The sequence below is a fragment of the Medicago sativa genome, chromosome 6 (assembly GCF_051527215.1).
Source record: "Medicago sativa cultivar Bolivia chromosome 6, Bolivia_mono, whole genome shotgun sequence".
Classification (NCBI taxonomy): domain Eukaryota; kingdom Viridiplantae; phylum Streptophyta; class Magnoliopsida; order Fabales; family Fabaceae; genus Medicago; species Medicago sativa.
Window position 1 is genome coordinate 2,670,780 of NC_140754.1, and position 20,705 is coordinate 2,691,484.

Below are 20,705 nucleotides of genomic sequence, written 5' to 3' on the forward strand. Positions count from 1 at the left end.
CAAAACATCCAATTTTTTTGAACAAGATTGGAATAAATAAGAACTTTGGAACAATTTTAATAAAAAATGTTCATTTTATTTGATCATATTTTTTAACGCACCCTTTTTTATCGGTTAAAATTAACACAAGTTTACAAATAATTTTTTAACGCACCCTTTTTTATCGGTTAAAATTAACACAAGTTTACAAATCATGTGTGTCTCGTATAAATTTGGTATAGTCATCTAGATTTTAACCAATAAAAAAGAAAGAGAATGTGTTTAAATATACGTGTTTAAATATATGTGTTAAAAATGTATTGTTAGCATTATTCTTAGTCATAGATTTTTTTTTTTTTGGGTTACATTCTTAGTCATAGATGAGTGTTAGTTATATATATTTTTGACATAATAAAAGTTATTTAAATCTATTAAATTATTATTGATTACTTGGATGAGATGATACCGAATTTCTTTCAATTTAATAAGTCTTGTGTTTAAAAGCAGTTCTAAAAACTTTATCATTAATTTTTATATTTTTTTATCCAACTTAATTGATCAATCTTTACCTTTGCATGCAAAAATATGTCCCTTTCGCATTAAAAAACATCAATTAGAATTTTCACTTCTTTCATGGTTATGGACGAGCACATATTCTAGTAGGACCCAGGCATACTTTATGTTAAGATTCATGTTCTGTGAAACAACGCAAGTGTAAGTCCTTCTTTTCATGTGTCTTCTTCACTCTTCATAGAACAATCATAACAGGTACGTTACTCTTCTTTTTTCGCCATTTCTACGTTCAATTCCATTTTCTCTATATAAAATATAAATAAATAAATTGAAGCATGTGTTTGTGTTGTTTTCATTTTAGTATTTAACGTTGTTAGTTTCAAAGTTGTTGTCTCTTGCTGTGAAATAAACAATAAAAAATTCTAATGTTGTGTTTTTTTGTGTGTTCTGTTATTTGGTGAGTGGCTATGTTATATTTTGTTTTGTTGGTTGGATCAAAATTTTAAAAACTTGTTTTTTTTTTGTAATGTTTTTGAACTCTGAGTAGTACTTGGTCATCTGGGTTTGTTGAAAAATTTAAATTTTATTGTTTGTTTGATGTTTTATGTCACATTTCATCTTCATTTTCAACGACCACTATCTAAGAATGGAATAATATGGAATTTTAAAATGTTTATGACTTGATTTCCCGATGTTTTATGTTATGAAGTACCAACATAGACACCAGACGGAACACTGATACGTAGACACTCATGATAATATGAGAAAATTGAAGTGACTATATGCATAGGGTGTCGTGTTGGTGTCATACACCTGACACGCCTTCAATTTGAAGTTTCGACAGTACATAACAGGAGTGTTTAGATCCAAATCGATAAAAAAACTATAAACCTATGAAGCACAAACATGGATTGAGTGTGTCCCTGTGGTCGACATGCGTCGGTGTCTGACACCCTTACGACACTCGTACAACAACTCAGACAAGTGTGCCAAATATACATAGCGGTGTGGAAGTATTTGTGTCGTGTCAAGTGTCTCTGTCGGAGTCTATGCTTCATAGCTTAAAACTGCTCAAAACTGATATTCTTTGGATGTGTTGCAATATCAATCATTCATTTTCTCATCAACGACTGAAATTACTTACTTTACTCTATTACGCGAACTGTCCACTTTAGTAGAGTTAAATCCATTTTTAATGCTCATTTGTTGATTGAGAGTTTGTTTATGCTAAGCTTTGAATTTGGTTCTGCATAGTTCATGGTTATTAATATTATTACTATTTTGAGAATGGAACATAAACCTGTTTGTTTGCATTGATTTAGAATGACAAAGATCACTATTTTCCTAAAACTAACCTCTTTCTGCTTTTTGTGCAGAGACATAGCAATGGCAACTTGTATACCTGCTGGAAGGGGCACATTGCATTACAGAGTGACAGACTACAAGGGACAAAGCTGTAGAAAAACTGCACGCGTTTCTGACGTGTCTATCAAAAGTAACTTACAAAAAGATCTTTCATGGTAAACATTTTAAACCAGGAATCATATTAATGGTTATGTTATATATCAATATCTGTTTTGATCTAAAAATTGAATTTTCTTTGCTTCACAAGACTCTTTTCTGAATGGAGTTTTACTTGTTTGTCTAATATCATATTTTTTTTAGTTATTATTGTTATTTTTCTGTTGAATCCTTTACACATAGTATTCTCAGTGTATGTTTACAAGATTATGATCAAGGAATTATGAGTAGTGGTGATCTCATATGTAATTTTACCTTTCTGCACTAGATAGAGTGTATGACATCCATTTTGGTTACATTCGTAAAATATGAAGTACATTCAGCTCTTGCTGGTTGTTTTTTTACGGTCAACTAGCGGAAAATCTGATTTAGATTTCTAGATGAAGTTATCATCATGATTTGTACTTTGTAGCATTGCACAATGATTACTTAAATTGTACAAAGCATAGAGATTGTATTATTATTATTATACATTCATTGCATATTTATAATGAAGATTGTTGAAGCAACTTCAGGAAACTCGATTAGAAAGTATTAATGATTTTCAGACGTTTTGGGGTGTGTATTGTTAGGTCTACAAGGGTATCCAAGGTGCTGCAGATAAACAGATGTGAGTTTTCTAGGCCTCCACTCCGTAAGAATCGGAAACTCTTCATTTCCTCATGCAAAAAAGATGGTCCTACAAAATACTTCGACTTTGCCGTCATTGGGAGTGGAATTGCTGGCCTTCGATATGCGCTCGAAGTTGCAAAATATGGAACCGTTGCAGTGATAACAAAGGCTGAACCTCATGAATGTAATACAAATTATGCTCAAGGTGGTGTAAGTGCTGTGCTTAGCCCTTCAGATTCCGTGGACAGTCACATGAAGGATACCATTGTAGCTGGTGCTTATCTTTGTGATGAAGAGAGTGTCCGGGTATGTTCCTGGCCTATTAGTTTTGTCATATAAGTCATTCCAAGAACTTTGTTCCTATCTGTATAAACAATGTAATTAAGTGCTTATCATATAAGTTTTACATGTATAAGCTATCACTGTGAAAAAAGATAAATAAAATCAAACTGCTTTAGTATAAGCTATAAGCTGTTTTCATAAGCTTTCATGGAGAGCTTATGGAGATAAGCTGAAACACAACTCATATACTTGTCAATGTACCTTTAGGAAATATGTGATGAACTACTAGTTTTCAATGTTGTCAATTAGCGGCTATAGCACCATAATGTAGCGGAATTTAGACAAACTGCGGTTGTTTTGCGACACGCGATTTAATACAAAATGTGGCTATAGTGGCACTACGATGCTGTAGTGTGATAGAATTTGAACGAACCGTTATTTTCTGTGATCCGCAATTGGCAACACGGCTAGTTTCTATTATTACAGCTTTGACCATTGCATTAACTTTTGTACTTTTTTTCCAGGTTGTTTGTACTGAAGGACCTGACCGAGTCAGAGAACTGATTGCTATGGGCGCATCGTTTGATCATGGGGAAGATGGTAACTTGCATCTAGCGAGGGAGGGAGGTCATTCACATAACAGAATCGTTCATGCTGCTGATATGACAGGAAAAGAGATTGAGCGCGCTCTATTGAAGGCAGTTATCAACAATCCTAATATTTTTGTGTTTGAACACCATTTTGCTATAGATCTTCTCACATGTCAGGTTTGTTCTCTTTTTCTTTTCTTTTGGTATTCCTAAGATTTTCTTAACACATAATGTTGATGGCATAAAGTTGTTTTGACATCTCAGAAAAATTTGATGAACATTTTGAATGTTTTGATGGATTTGCTAACTGAAACATGTTGCTGGTGTTGCAGGATGGATCTGATATAACCTGTCTTGGTGTTGACACACTTGATACTGAAACCCTAGAGGTGGGAAAAGCAATTATGTGTGATTGTTTGAGACCTAAATTACTGCCATCATTGAATATATTTTCTAATCTTTAATCTTTTTTAGCTTTTTTAGGTGGTAAGATTTCTTTCAAAGGCGACTTTACTAGCGTCAGGGGGTGCTGGACATATTTATCCTAAAACTACGAATCCGTTGGTAGTTCTCTTTTTCTAGAGTTTGAATGAACCCTTTTTTCCTATTTTTCTGCTTGGTTTATTTTCTATTTTTGGGTATTTGATAACACGAATCATGATGAAAAATAGAATAATCCAGCATGATTTTCCTCTCAAAAATAAAAAATCTAGATGATTTTATAATGCAGTTTGATTGCATTCTGGAATTATTTAGTCATCAAGTGGTCTAGTTTTCCCTTTGTAGTGTCGATACTTGATAGCATGGTTATCTGTATCTTACTATACTTGCTAGTTGTATCTCGATTAGATACAAAACTAAATTCAATCGATATGAATCTCATGTGTGTATCTCCTTTGAACATAAATCTTATCTTGAATTCTGAAACATTATGACGAATCTCAATTCGCTATGATGAATTCTAATGAATCACTACCTGAAACATTGTAATGCTTTTAATTTCTATGTCACTTATTTTTACTTAAAAATGCCATATTTGTATTGGTCATTGTATCTTACGATTCATAGGTCTTTTGATTCGTGATTTAAATCTCGATTTCTTAACCATGCTTGATACAATAGTTCTGGTTGCATGCTTAATATGTTGATCTGTATATGCTGTATCTCTTGTATTGCATGGCTAGTCTTATTTGCATATTAATTTGACATGCTTTTTACTATAACAGGTTGCCACCGGAGATGGGATTGCAATGGCATACCGAGCTCAAGCTGTGATTTCCAACATGGAGTAAGTGGATTGTATTGACTCATTACCAGTCATAGGTGCCCTGTTTGGATAAAAAGCTTACTTAAGCTATTTCTATAACAAAAGATAAAATAAAGTCAAACTATTTTGATATAAGCTATAAATTGTTTTCATAAGTTATCATGGAGATTAGTTGAGAATAGTTTATAGATATGTCATAAGTTGTTTCCGTAAATTCTCCCACACAATCTCACAAGTGCTTATTCCATTAGTGAAGGAATAAGGATACCTGTGTCAAGTCTTGTAGTTTTTTTCATGATAAAGTATATCGTATTTCACGACCGTTGTGATTTTTTTCCTTTTTCTGAAAATCATTGTTGGCGCAGGTTTGTGCAGTTCCATCCGACCGCGTTAGCTGATGAAGGGCTTCCCGTTAAACCAAACGAGCCTAGGGATAATGCATTTCTGATATCTGAAGCTGTTAGGGGTGATGGTGGCATCCTTTATAATTTAGCCATGGAAAGGTTTATGCCTTTGTATGATAAAAGGGGAGAGCTTGCTCCTAGGGATGTAGTCGCAAGAAGTATAGACGACCAACTTAAAAAGCGCAACGAAAAGTACGTGCTCCTTGACATTAGCCACAAGCCGAAGAATGAAATTCTCTCCCACTTTCCAAACATTGCTTCGACATGTCTTCAGTATGGTTTGGACATAACACGTCATCCAATCCCCGTTGTTCCAGCTGCTCATTACATGTGTGGAGGAGTTCATGCCGGGCTCCAAGGAGAGACAAATGTGAAAGGTCTGTATGTAGCAGGTGAGGTAGCATGTACCGGTCTACATGGAGCAAATAGACTAGCTAGCAACTCATTGCTCGAGGCACTCGTTTTTGCGCAAAGAGCTGTTCAGCCGTCAGTTGATCAAATGAAGAGCTCTAGCCTCGACCTTAATGCATCAAATTTATGGTCAAGACCTACGGTGCCGTTTTCACTTGGAAGTAAGGCCAATGACAAAATTTTATCCGCAACCGAAGAATTGAGGAAAGAACTGCAATCTATCATGTTTAACTACGTGGGAATTGTGAGGTCAACAACGTGGTTAGAGACAGCTGAGAGAAAAATCGGCAATCTTGAGGCGAAATGGGAGGAGTATTTGTTTAGGCATGGCTGGAAACCAACAATGGTGGTGCCTGAGATTTGTGAAATGAGAAACCTCTGTTGTTGTGCTAAGTTGGTGGTTAGTAGTGCGCTTTCGAGGCACGAGAGCCGCGGTTTACATTACACCATTGATTTTCCTCACCTTGAAGAAAGTGAGAGACTTCCAACAATTATTTTTCCAAGTTCACCTTTAGTCAGTACATGGAGTTCTAGACAATTACAGAAGCAGCCTATGTATCAATAAGGCATCAATATCTGCAAATAATATATATAAATAGGGAACTTTAATTAAAATTCAGCAAAATAAATACCAAAAGGGAAGGGAATAGTCATTGGCTCGAATTCTGTATTCGGATCGTCTTTCCTCTCCCTTATAGTTAAATGATTATTTTGTCGATGAGGTGTCAACTTGGTGGTAAGAGTTTGACCTTGTAACCTCGAGACATAGTTCTAATATAGCAATATATATAGGTAATTTGGGTTAGTCAATATATAAAGGATTTATGACATTTAAATAAAGTTCCTACTAAAGAAAGTTTGGTGGATCCAAGTTTATTACCATTGTCTAAGTTGAGGCAACTCTAGAATCTTAGTGTTGTTTATTCTTTGAATGCTCTTTCTATGCCAAGATTCGGAGGATATGTCACACGACTCGGAATAAAATAAGTAATATTAACCGCGGATAAGGAAATCAATTATCAATATTATGTCATTATACGCACATGCGTAACAAATCATGAGTAATTACAATATCAACTATTGATTTTCTCATTTTAGAAGAGTCAAATCCATGTCTTAGATGGTTGGTTATTTCTTCAGTTTTGCACAATAACCGCAAAAATCACTTTCTTCAATTTCAGAATTTGTAAATGTGCGGTAAAAGTTACCATGAAACTTGCCAATCTATATCATCTGCGGTTGTTTGGTCCATTTGGTGATCTCTGAATCACACTCCAAATTAACCCGTGTTATTCAATCTCAATTTTGTCCCAAAATTTTCATAACTTATAAAAGTAGCTCAAAATTAATAACAATGAAATTATTTATTAATCTATTAAAAAAATATTCAAAAATAAAGACAATTTAATTGAATCATTTGAATTGCTTAAAATTATAATTTCTCTAAAGTTTTCAATTACCTCATCCAAATCTCTATATAAGATTGTAATATCAGTTAGAAGTAAAAACAAGATCTTAAGCAGCTATGATTATTCTCATTAGTCTCATTTTACTTCTAACCGATAATGAGAATAATCATGATTGCTCTCTAAAATATCTATCTAGTATTAAGTCAAAAACACACGTTCTGATCCGTGTGATTTGAATCTCACTATGTCTACGTGGAATATCTCAAAGCTGTTATTTTGATCTATTGATTTGAATCACATTCAATTATGATTCAAATTACACTATGCAGCTGAACCAATTGTCTGCACCTTCAAAGGTAAAATTAATTCAATAACTGTCACAACCATTTCCACCTGTTCCAGTTTCAATTCTAACTCATTACTATGATCAGTTAGGATAGCAAATAAGAACTTCGATGCCTCAACTACTACTATTAATTACAGGGGGCTTCTACGATGCAGTATGAAACTCATTTGTTTGAAAAAGTTGTTTTATTTAGCCAATGGCCGATGTCATGTCACCTAGTGTGGACCACTCTAAAACTAAACTTTACCTTATTACAAATAAGTTTTCATACAAAATATTAAGGGGAATTCCAATATTAGTGCACAAATGAAAATCTATATTTAATTTTGATTTAATCATGGACACAATTGCAATAAGTAAAGATATAATAATCTGATGTGACATGAATTAAATACACAAATGCTCAATGATTGACCATTTAACTTCATGAGAAAAGTCATTTTTATGACTTCACCATAGAATTTTGTTAAATATGTTTTTAGTCCATATATATATATATATATATATATATATATATATATATATATATATATATATATGGGTTATGATAGAAGACACCTTTTATGAAGGTGTCTTTTATCAAGTTACTCTATGAGCATTTGCGAAAAGACACCAACTTACTTTTAGGAAGGTGTCTTTTATCAAAGTTATAACTAAAAAGTGAAAATCACACCTTAAGGTGTGACTTGATAAAAGACACCACCAAAGAGTGGCTTGTAACATAACCCTATATATATATATATATATATATATATATATATATATATATATATATATATATATATATGGCTGTTAACTTGCACCCACCTAAAAACACTAAGGTGCAAGTTAACAAGTTGCACCTACTTGTACTTTACTAAAACACCATTTTATCTCTATTAAACTTTATTTTAATTAAAAGGACATTTTTGTAAATAGTATAAATAATATTTGTTTATAATAGAAAAACATGGATGTTTTGGTAAATAACTAATAGGTGCAGCTTGTTAACTTGCACCTTAGTGTTTTTAGGTGGGTGCAAGTTAACAATGGGGGCTGTTAACTTGCACCCACCTAAAAACACTAAGGTGCACGTTAACAAGCTGCACCTACTTGTACTTTACTAAAACACCCTTTTGTCTCTATTAAACTTTATTTTAATTAAAATGATATTTTGTAAATAACATAAATAATATTTGCTTATAATAGAAAAACATGGGTGTTTTGGTAAATAACTAGTAGGTGCAGCTTGTTAACTTGCACCTTAGTGTTTTTAGGTGGGTGCAAGTTAACAGCCCCCGTATATATATATATATATATATATATATATATATATATATATATATATGTATATATATGTATGTATATATGGGTTATGTTACAAGTCACCCTTTGGTGGTGTCTTTTATCAAATCACACCTTAAGGTGTGATTTTCACTTTTTAGTTATAACTTTGATAAAAGACACCTTCCTAAAAATAAGTTGGTGTCTTTTCGCAAATGCTCATAGAGTAACTTGATAAAAGACACCTTCATAAAAGGTGTCTTCTATCATAACCATATATATATATATATATATATATATAGGGTTATGTTACAAGCCACCCTTTGATGGTGTCTTTTATCAAGTCACACCTTAAGGTGTGATTTTCACTTTTTAGTTATAACTTTGATAAAAGACACCTTCATAAAAGGTGTCTTCTATCATAACCCATATATATATATATATATATATATATATATATATATATATATATATATATATATCAATTTTTCATTTTAGTCTCTCTAATTTTTTTTTCGACTTATAGTCCACCAAAAAATTTTCATTTTTACTTTTGGTCTCTCCTTTAAAGTAAACTCATATGTAGAATTTCATATTTTTGAATAAAATTTCGCAGAAAAGTTTATAATATTAAAAGAATCTCTCCAAAAATAAATTAGAATTTTTTAACAAAACAAGAATTAAATATGAATTTTTATATTTTTTGAGGTTAAAAATTTATATTTAATTCATGTTTTGTTAAAAAATTCTGTTTTTTTGGGAGAGATTTTATAATATTCTACATATTTATGCAAAATTTCATTAAAAAATACATGAGTTGACTTAAAAATAAGGACCAAAAGTGGTGATTGAAAATTTTACAGGGTCTAAAAGTCGAAGCAAAATTTTAGAGGGACTAAGACAAATAATATATATATATATATATATATATATATATAATTTTATATGCAAATTATCTTTTCACCACATATAGTAATTTTATATGCAAATTTTTCCGTTAAAATATTGTGCGTCATCATTGCAACTTTTATGTGCTTACAAATGATTTTTTTTTGAAGAAATGTGCTTACAAATGATGGTACATATTTTTTGTCACTTTGTATAGTGATTTAAAATGTTGATACATATTTTGTGTTAACTTTTTTTATGTATATGAAAATAAAAATTATTCATTTGGTTGTAATGAATATCAAATGTGAGTTAAACTTGATTTCGTGAGGTTTAAGTTCTTTAATTAAATCATGGCACACACATTATTTATGAAATACTAAATGTATATATGAAAAAACGTGATGTCAGTAAAAAACAAAGAAACCGTAAAGAGTAGTGATCTATCATGTTATTTGTATAAATATATCAAAAAATTAATATTAAAAAATGTTTCATATTATATGTTAAAAGTTAACATACATTATGTTATGAAACTACATAATACAAACATAAATAATTTCTAAATCTAATTTCATTTCACTCTTTTTCACCTATTCAAACAACAACAATTAAACTTTATCAGGAAATTAATATTTAATAATGTATATTACGATATGAAACAACACATTACAAACATACTGAAAATGTTGAAATTTAAGTTCTATAATTAAATTATATTACACACTTCATTTATAAAATAATAAATGTGTATATGAAAAAGACACATTATCTATAAATAAAAATGGAGCACTATAGATTAGTGATCTATCGTGATAATGGGTTAAATTTTTAACAAAATTAGTATTCAACAAAGTTTTAGATATATGCTAAATGTTAACATAGTACTAAGATAGACATCCTCTTGTCAAAAATAAAAACATAATTATATAACAAAAACTCAAATTTCAAGAACATTAAAAACCAAACAATTCCTTTATTATGAATCTCCTTCAATATTATTTGGGCACTCTTATTTTTTTAATTTTAACTTCTTGCACAATCCCTAATTTAAGAATCTCAAGTATTTATTTATTTATTTTCTCCATTTTTTCAGGTAAATCATGTTTTGTAGTGCGTGATGGATTACTTCTGAGCTCAGATTCATCAACCCTTTACCAACATGTTTTTTTATTGTTTTAGATTCGCTGAATCTTCAAAGATGGTGTGTGTGACTATATTGGGTTGTAATGAATATTAAATGTGAGTTAGATTTTCAACCCTTTACCAACATGTTTTTTTATTTTTTTAGATTCGCTGAATCTTCAAAGATGGTGTGTGTGACTATATTGGGTTATAATGAATATTAAATGTGAGTTAGATTTGATTTTGTTTCAATACCGGAATGGACGAGGTTTAAGTTATATGATTAAATCATGTCACACACTTCAATATTTATGAAATACTAAACGTGTATATGAAAGTGACATATTGTCAATAAATAACAAGACAACCTTCGAGAGTAGTGATATATCATGTTATTGGTATAAACTTATTGGAAAATTAATATTTTAAAATGTTATAAAGTTAATATTAAAAGCTAACATGTATTATGATCTTCCTAAAAAAAACATATATATTGATTTTAAACAACATAATACAAACATAGTTTATATATTGAAATTGAAATTAATTTTGAGGCTTTAAGAAGAACGCATTTCGTGTATCTGATCATCACACCATAAAAACAAAACCCTAACCAAAGAAGTGGTAAAAGAAAATCCTAACAAATTTCTCTCACAAAACCCAAAATAGATTGGTGTGACTTTGCCCAAGGGTTGGAGGCCATGCTGTTTGCATTGTGGGGTATATTTTTTACGAAAGAAGTAAATATTGGTTGTTAAAGATCATTCCTACTCTGATAAGTGGGGTGAAGAAGGTTTTATGTACATGACCCAAGATGGCAAAAAACCATGGGGAATTTCTAGGCTCCTTCTTGATGCTTATGACTCAATCTTAGAGGGTGATGATGATGTTTCAGAAGACTTCACGAATTATGGAGGAGTGTTTCATTTGCAAGTATTTTCATAAGGTAAACACATGTATATGTACATCTTTATATTATGGTTGAATGTGTTGTTGGAAGAGCTTGTTTCGGCTTATCTATTGATATAAGCACATGTATATGTTTTTAGTTTATTTTCTCAAGCTTTCTATAATAGGTTATAAAAGTAGTTTATGCTCAGATTATGCATTCTCATCATTAAAACTTTAATTATTCACAGGCTACAAGACTGCAAGGTATTATTGAGCTTGCCAAGAGGCCCGGCACAAGCATGGAACTGTCTTCTCTACCAAAGGTAGATCTTCTCTGAATGCATTGTGTGTCTGTACCTATTGAATGAGAGTTTTAACAATGACTGGAGTTGTTTGTTTTACTTGTTTTCACACTATCGTTTGACTAAGCTTCCCATGTTAGAATTGGACATATACTTGCATATGAGAAACTAGACATTGGATTAAATCATTAAAATACAAGCCTGTATGAATATCATATCAGAATAAAGTGATTTATTGATTGGAAATAGGGTATTTAGATGAGAAAATCTGTCTTTAAATATGTGATTATATCATTACCAATTGTGATACAATCAATGTTAAAGTAATTCTATTTTTGCTGGACAAAATAAAATTGTTGTCTATTTTTAGGTTGCCGCTTTGAAGGAGGAACATTTGAGATATGGTGAACAATCTACAGCAAAGCTGGATGTTGTGAAAGTTGATGATAGCATCCACATGTATTACTCCATGTGCAATCATTTTGGTGGTTACTATTAGGCAAGCTACTTGTGTTGTCAAATGGTACATGTTATTTCTCAACTTTTGGAGAGTTCCTTTTAGGATAATTTTTTTGAAGATCAAAATTATGTTAAAGCCGTTTAACTGTTTCTTGACAAATATTTGGGATCCCTTTCCCTTTATGTTTGTGGCAAAAGTAGAAAACTATGATTGAAGTTGTTGGTTTCAACTCCACTGTTGTCTTTGAATACATATTCGTGTATTTGTTCGTTTAAACCATAGACTCTGTTTCCAGTGTATTTATTCGTGTATTTGTCAACTTCATGCGGTCGTTCTTTGATTCCTAAACAACGAAGGATACATGATATATATTTTAATCTAAGTATTCTTGATTTATTGCAAATAAGTAATGATATGAAACTAAATAATGGTGTGAAATTAGATTTGGGAGGTTTTTCGTACCATTTATTATTTATGGTCGGTTGATGAAATTTTGAGTCACAACATTTGAAATATATGTTAACTTATCTAATTGTTTGCATGGATCCAAGTTTGACCTAACAAAAAAAATGTTTTGTTGTGAATTTCGATTGTAATTAACACATATTTTCCAATTTTAACCAAGAAGTTAGAGCAAATATTAAACATACACTATATGCATGATTTGGATTCAATGCTGTAAAAAAATAACACGGTTGTTATTTCAACCATTGGATTGACTACAAAAATATAATAGTAACATTTATTAAGATCCAATGGCTATTATTGAAAACTGTGTGAAACTGTGTTGTTTCACTACAACAGCAAATCATAAAACGTTAATTATTGAACTTATTTACTTTGATTTTGGAGAATGTATCGGAAAACGCTAATTTTCATAAACTTGGACGAACATTAGAGGGATGAACTTTCTTAACCTTGTAACTTGCAATTTGCTTTATATTTATGATGTTAGTGTAGAATAAGGATGAATTGATGATTGAGTGTCTAATATGTTGAACGTTAAAACTTGGATGATTGTCCGTTTTGATGCAAAATGTGATTTTGAACTTGTTGATTCTTGAGTTGATTGTTGTTAATGTTGATTGTTGTTAATGATAGTTGTCGATGATGATTCTTTGGTGATATAAATAGATAATTTGGTGATGACATTTGTTGAATGTGTTATTTTTTGTGATGACTATTTGATAAAAGTTTGGTGATAAACATGATTATGTTTTGGTGTTGATTATAATGATGATGAATTATGTTGGGGAATTGTTACATGTAAAATGATGATGATAATGATGGTGAATGCATGTATACAAAATGAAGGTGAAAATGATGATGAATTTTTTGTTGAACATGTGCATAGTGAGTCATATGTTCATGAATCATAAATTTAAGATATTTATATCTAATGAAGATGATCGAATACTTTGTATTCAAAATGAAGATGATTAATATACAAATGTATTTAAGGTGACGACCTTGAGGTGTTCAGTACCACATGCTTATAGAGTCATGTCTAGGCGCATTGAATTCATTTGAGTCAATGTGAATATATGCATTGGTGAACTATGTGAATCTTTTGAATATGTGCTTGGTGATTATGTGCATTGGTGAATCGTGTACTTGGTGAAATTTGGTGAATATGTGTACTTGATGATGTTTGTTATTTTTTTTGTGATACTTGTACACTTAGTGATTTTAATCGATGATAATTATTTTGGTGAAAATAATGAAGTGTGAATTATAAGTATATGATTCGATAATTTTTTTAATGATGAATTACTTGCTTATACTTCTGAAATGACGAATTGTAGTTGTTGAGTTGATTAAGTAAGCGTTGATGCAATTTATATGTTTGATGTGAATTACATAATTGTATACATTAGGAAAAGTATGTGCTTTGTAAGTAAAGTTGCATGTATGTTTATACTTCCTAAATTATAAGTTGGTATAGTTTGATGATTAAGTTCAATAGGGAATGAGTTAAGAAACTCTCATATTGATTAGTGTTGTTAAGTGGTAAGCCTTGGATGATAATATTGATTAAGGATGCATATGTTAATATGATATGATAGGGGAAATATAATGTCTATGTGGAATTAGTATTCTAGGAATGTTGAGTATATATATGTGCTATGCATGAATCCTTGAATGCTTATGTTTGATTATACTTTAATTATGAGATGTGAACTAACCCCAGCGGTCGTTCGGTTGACCGTCTGCCTTATTCTTATGAATGAGTAAACGGTGTGCAGAAGTAGTTGTTTTCCTTTGATGAGTTGCTTGAGGATAGCTTGGAGCTACCCCGTCTACTGCTTTTGGTGTCTTACTTTTTAGGGCTATGATTATGGATCGGTCTTTGACGTTCGTCTTTACTTATCTGTTAGTGATTTTGGGACTGTATTGGTGATGACATGAGTTGTATGATGGAATGACTACTCGGTGACTTATTTTATTCTGGATGATTGTTGAGATATTTTATCTAGGTGTTGAGATATTGGTGTTTTATTCCGCTGCAATGTTTCGAGAAAATTATTTATGCATGCTTGGTGATTTATTGAAAAAGTAACATCTAAATTCTTGATATGATCGTATCATTAACGTAATTTACCGCTTTTAGAGTTTAGGGTGTTACACTTTATAGAAAAAGAATAGTTCATTTCATATATCGTTTATGTTTATTATTCAAATGTTAAGGATTGGTTTGATGGTTTATGAAACTTAATCATTAATGTAGCTTTTTTATTCGGTTTAAGGGCGTTGTCTCGTTTTTACTAAAGCTCATATGATGTATGTATGAGGTGGTCGATGTATGTTTGAACCGTGTTGCTTCATATTATAATATGTGTCAACATATAACATATATTATAAGACATTGTTGAATATTAATTTTCAGATAAAGTTTAGTTGTTGTTTGAATTCATGGAAAAGAGTGAAATGAAATTTGGGTTAGAAATAATTTATGTCTGTATCATGTTGTTTCATATCATAATATATGTTAACTTTTATCCAAATAATATGAATAATTTCTTATATTAATTTGATTATAAATTTTTACAAATAACAAGATAGATCTATACTCATTATATGATATGGTTTGAAGTTATTGCAATTATAAGTCTTTCTGAAATAGAACTTTTTCTTTCCATTTTATCTATATATGTCTTCCTATATATAAAATATAATTTTACGTTGTTACATATATTTTCCCATCAATACTTGAGAAAGAAGGAGAATAAAGTCCTTTATATAAAAAAGAGAATAAAGTTTTATATCCCATTAACAAAAAAAAGTTTTATATCCTATATTTCAACATACATATACGTTTTAAACCAGTTAAAGAGAATTAATAATGACTCTAAGTATTTGTCTGCAGAGGATGAGAGGGATTTAGAAAATGGAAGAATCAAATAGAAGAAATAGAGGACATTGATAGAGGAAGTGATGACGGAGCATCATATGATATTCTTGACAATGTTTATAGTTTTTATTTGCATTTGAAGACAAATAAGATGAGAATTAGAGGATTTGTCAATGGTTTGAGGAACATATTATATTGTTTTCACTCGAGTCATTGTAATTCACTTTTATCCTAAATCATGCAACTTCATAGGTGTTTTGAGCGTTTTGTAGTAAGAAATCATGTAAATCGACAAATCAAGACATCATGTGAATGATCACGGATATAAAGATTGAAGACCAATGATTCTTAGAAGGTTTTTGAATACAAAAAGAAGAAAATGCAAGATTTCGCACACAAGGGCTGCCTCATTCGCCACTCGTGCATGGCCAAGCGCCATTAGCGCATGAGACAACAATGCCATTGCCTCGTGCACCTCATGCACCACTAGCGCACAGATGCGGGCAGAAATTGCCCTCAACTTGTTTTTTGAAGCTAAAGCGGTGGAAAAAGCCCAATTTTCTTATCTTAAACCCTAAGTAATCAATTGCTATAAATAGAGACTCTTGCACACATTATTATTCATTCAGAAATATATCGGCTCAAGGCAAAGGTCAAGCATCAGAGTTCCAAGACATGATTCCATCCTCCTATTGTTTTGTCTAAGGTATATTTTTCTATTTTGTTATGTTGTTTGTTGACATAAGCAATTAAACCTCTTTGATTAGGGCTCTAAGATGTACCCCTTCTTATTTGTTGGATTCAATTAATAAAGTTTTCAATCAGTTATGCTTTTTATGTGTCCGATTTAAATAGTTCTTGCCTGTGCTTAACACTTTTTCAATTGAAAATCCGTATCGGTAATATTGAAAATTGATCTGTATAGAATTAGTAGGATTGACAACCCAAAAACATTTCTTTGTTTGCGACAGTTCTAATTACTTATTTCATAATTATGTTAATGAAATTCAAGTTTGAAATCTAAGGTTTTCTACTCTCTTTTTTAGGGAACGCCACAGTGTAACTAGGTTAACACGGAACATACGTAGTCGTAAGAAGTTGTAATGGAGTTTTTATATTTTAGTTTCAATAAATCATCAGTAGACACCACATAACTAATTGTTTTCTAAGTTAATTCCAACAAAGACGGACAGTGATTCAAGGATGTTCTAATCTCCGTTAGTCATTTGAGTTACAAACCTAATCTTGCATTGGGCAAGCAATATTATTAAACCCTGCTACTAACTCTATTTAAATATATTTTAATTTTACTCTTTGAAATAAGTCTTACTTATATCTAAGTTGAACGCCAATCCCTGTGAAAAATGATAAATTTACTACTTTATTACTTGTTACGATTTGGTACACTTGCTAATTTTGTCTATCAGGAGGACTTTGAGGGGTTTATTATTCTTCGCAATATAAAATCATCCTCATTTGGGAAACTCAAAACTATACCGGATGATAGTTTTGGAAGGTTTTGAAAGGTTTATATGAATTCTTCAAATTTAATCTCTGTTGTTATAATATTCTTAATCATAAACATTTATTTATCATTCTTTAAAAAAAATATTCTTTCAAAAAATATGAAAGACTTCTCAATTTTTCCATCCCAAAACCACCCTCCTCTAAACTCCCAAACAAAGTTTAAAATGAAAAAAAAAAAAAAAAATTCTTTCTGAGGAGTATTCTACTTGTGAGTTGAAAACCCCCGTGAGTTCTTACTGTCATTTTACAAGAGAATACAATAATGACAACTTATTTTGTCCTAGTGTACATAGGCATGTGATTCTTTTAACTTCTTATATTAACTAGGCAAATGATTTTGTTAGAACTTTCAAATGTACACGGCTCTATAATTTCATTAGTAGTGCCACATTCATCTGTTGATGTGGTCCCCACAATAACACTTTTGTTTGTCTTTTTCTAATAAAATGGATAGGTTGAAAATGATGAAATGAAAACCTAAAAACTTTGAAGATTAGTTTTGTAATAATGTTTTGAGGCAAATATATGCAAGAAGACTAATATGAAAATAGCTCACATTGAAAATGCATAATATGTTAGATTTTTTTTTTTTTTAATTTTATGGTATCACTGGTTAATTTGTTCCAATATATTATAAAATTACTTTGGATCTCTTATATTTATCATTTCACCTTTAAAATTTATAGGGTTTTACAAGTTAAAATATAATAATTGTTACTTAAGACCACATAAATGAGATGATGAGTGATTTTTTCCGGATTAATTAAAGATCTTGAATTTAAATCCAACCATGAGGACCCAAATCCATAATATAATATTTGTTCCACGTAACATAACCCATGAGAGAATATTATTTGATTTCGATGAATCAAATGGAAGAAAATTAAAGGATGATGCATAGGCCAACATAGTCTCTTAACTTTTACGTCACGTTAAATCTACGTGGCCCATGCCAATTCTAGTGACCCCACCTAAGTTTTTAAACACCTTAACTTAAATAATGGTCCTTTAAGTTAAGTAGCCTAGTTAAATAATGGTCCTTTAACTTAAATAATATAATTTCACGGGTGTATTCGGCAATTTACAAAGTTTAGAGATTATTTGTCAAAAAGAAAAGTTTAGAGATTATTTTGACCAACAATCATAATTTCTACGATTAATTTCTCTATTTACTCAAAAGTAAATTAAGGTAATGAGTAATACTAGAAACATGTATAATTTTAAACAACTATTTGCAACAAAATTGTCGGTGTATAAATTATTTATATTATAAAGTACAAAACTATATCCTCTAAAGATACTGAATTAGTCACTGCCTCACTGCCATGATCCTTACAATATATATAGGACCACTTTTATTAACAGAAAATTTATATTATGCAACACAAACACATAGTGATTGAATTCTACAACCTCCTCAACAATGAATTCTATGAGATTAATTCATATACTTTGGTTTTCCAATCTGTATGTGACATTTACATTCATTCAAGTCTCAAGTGAGAATGTTTATAACTCAAAGAAATGTGAGTACCCTGCAATTTACAATTTTGGTGACTCAAATTCAGATACTGGAGCTGTATATGCAACATACACAACTGTTGGGCCTCCTAATGGTATAAGCTACTTTGGCAGCCTCTCAGGAAGAGCTTCTGATGGCCGTCTCATCATAGATTTTATCAGTAAGTTCATAAGTTGTTTTCAGCTTATTTCCATAAGCTATATATGACAACTTATGTAAGTGAAGCACTGTTATATCTTTGTTTTAACTTTTTTTGTTGCTGTGTGTGTGAATTATGCAGGTGAAGAATTGAAGCTACCATATCTAAGTGCATATTTGAACTCAATTGGATCAAATTATAGTCATGGTGCTAACTTTGCAGTAGGAGGTGCATCGATTCGTCCCGGTGGTTATAGTCCAATCTTTCTTGGTCTTCAAGTATCTCAATTCATTTTGTTCAAATCACACACCAAGATTCTCTTCAATCAACTCTCTGACAATAGTTAGTTTCCCATCATATTTGCATTCCCTTTGTTTATTATTCGCAATCTTTGTGACATGAAAAAGACGTGAATGGCGATTCGTTAATCCTTATAAGTGGTTATAGAGAAAATTGAACCTATGTGATTTTACTTATAGGGACAGAACCACCTTTGATAAGTGGTCTTCCAAGGAATGAGGAATTCTCTAAGGCCCTTTACACCATTGATATTGGACAAAATGATCTTGCCATTGGTTTACAGAACACTTCAGAAGAACAAGTTAAAAGGTCAATTCCTGATATCTTGAGCCAATTCTCCCAAGCAGTGCAGGTAATCCTTGATCTGAGAATCGGTCAGTTCGGCGATTGGTTTGATTCCGATTACATTGCAGTATGATTGAACCAAGTTGAACCGTTATGGTGTAACCAATTTTTAACTTCTTTTTTTCCTTTTGTAATACTTGTCGTTTGGTTCAATTGTGGTTGAACTACTAAAACCATTTGAACCAAGACTCGGAGGTTTAACAGTTCGATCTTCAGTCCGATTATTATATAACAATTTGGTTTTAGAACTAATACTTGTCATTACTATGTTTCAGCAACTCTACAATGAAGGGGCAAGAGTGTTTTGGATTCACAATGTCGGTCCAATTGGATGCTTGCCCTATAATAACATCTATTATCCACACAAGAAGGGTAACTTGGATGCCAATGGTTGTGTTATACCTCACAATGAGCTTGCTCAAGAATATAACATGCAGCTAAAAGACCAAGTGTTTCAATTAAGGAGAAAGTTTCCATTAGCCAAGTTTACATATGTTGATATGTACACAGCCAAATATCAACTTATTAGCAATGCAAAGAGCCAAGGTAATGATTTAAATCTCAAAAAGCACACACCATTTACTAGAATACAATGTTTTGGCCAAGGTTTTAAATTGCGATCCGGTCACGGTGATGTTCGCGTCGTGATATTTGTAACAGCCGAAAATTGCGCTGAACTACACTTGATACGACCTCAATTGCATTCGTGTTGTAGTCACAAAGACATCAAAACCTTTGTTTTCGCAGCTCGTATCAAATTCAGTTTTAACTCTAATGCTTGATTTGTGGCAGGTTTTGTGAATCCTTTGGAATTTTGCTGTGGAAGTTACTATGGTTACCACATAAATTGTGGGTTGAAGGCCATAATAAATGGAACAGTTTATGGCAATCCATGTGAAAATCCTTCTAAACATATTAGTTGGGATGGTATACACTACTCCCAAGCTGCAAATCAATGGGTTGCTAAACAAATTCTCTATGGTTCCTTCTCTGATCCACCAGTTTCAGTTGGGAAGGCATGTTAGTTTCTGATCATGCATGATGCCATGATTCAGTGGATATATATGATGGATTATATAAGCTAGTTACTTGTTTAATTTGAAAGGGATTACCATAAATTATGTAGCTAGGTTTTCAATTTTTTGTTTCAATGAGTAAGAAAGAACATATATATGTTGATGTGCTAAAAACACACTTAGAAAAAGTGTACTCTATTCCAAAATTAATATAGAAGGTTTATTGGCAGGTACTGATTTG

General features: G+C 31.3%; 2 protein-coding genes across 3 annotated transcripts; both read left to right on the top strand.

The window, feature by feature from the left end:
* Nucleotides 1-689: 689 nt before the first annotated feature.
* On the top strand, nt 690-6,461 carry AO (L-aspartate oxidase). 2 transcript variants are annotated; one of them, XM_085718686.1, is made up of 8 exons: nt 690-747; nt 1,869-2,012; nt 2,586-2,931; nt 3,432-3,674; nt 3,830-3,886; nt 3,981-4,061; nt 4,724-4,785; nt 5,130-6,461. In XM_085718686.1, exons 2-8 carry the CDS (start codon nt 1,879-1,881, stop codon nt 6,142-6,144), a joined length of 1,938 nt encoding a protein of 645 aa, XP_085574812.1. In that variant the 5' UTR covers nt 690-747; nt 1,869-1,878; the 3' UTR covers nt 6,145-6,461. The 2 variants fall into 2 exon arrangements, with proteins under 2 accessions (XP_085574812.1, XP_085574813.1); XM_085718687.1 differs by having other exon boundaries at nt 723-949.
* An 11,974-nt stretch (nt 6,462-18,435) lies between these two features.
* LOC146912019 (GDSL esterase/lipase At3g27950-like) lies at nt 18,436-20,697 on the top strand. The gene is made up of 5 exons (XM_085718696.1): nt 18,436-18,824; nt 18,945-19,145; nt 19,283-19,455; nt 19,724-19,994; nt 20,241-20,697. The coding sequence occupies exons 1-5, from the start codon at nt 18,566-18,568 to the stop codon at nt 20,471-20,473; spliced, it is 1,137 nt and encodes a 378-aa protein (XP_085574822.1). The 5' UTR covers nt 18,436-18,565; the 3' UTR covers nt 20,474-20,697.
* Nucleotides 20,698-20,705: the final 8 nt, after the last annotated feature.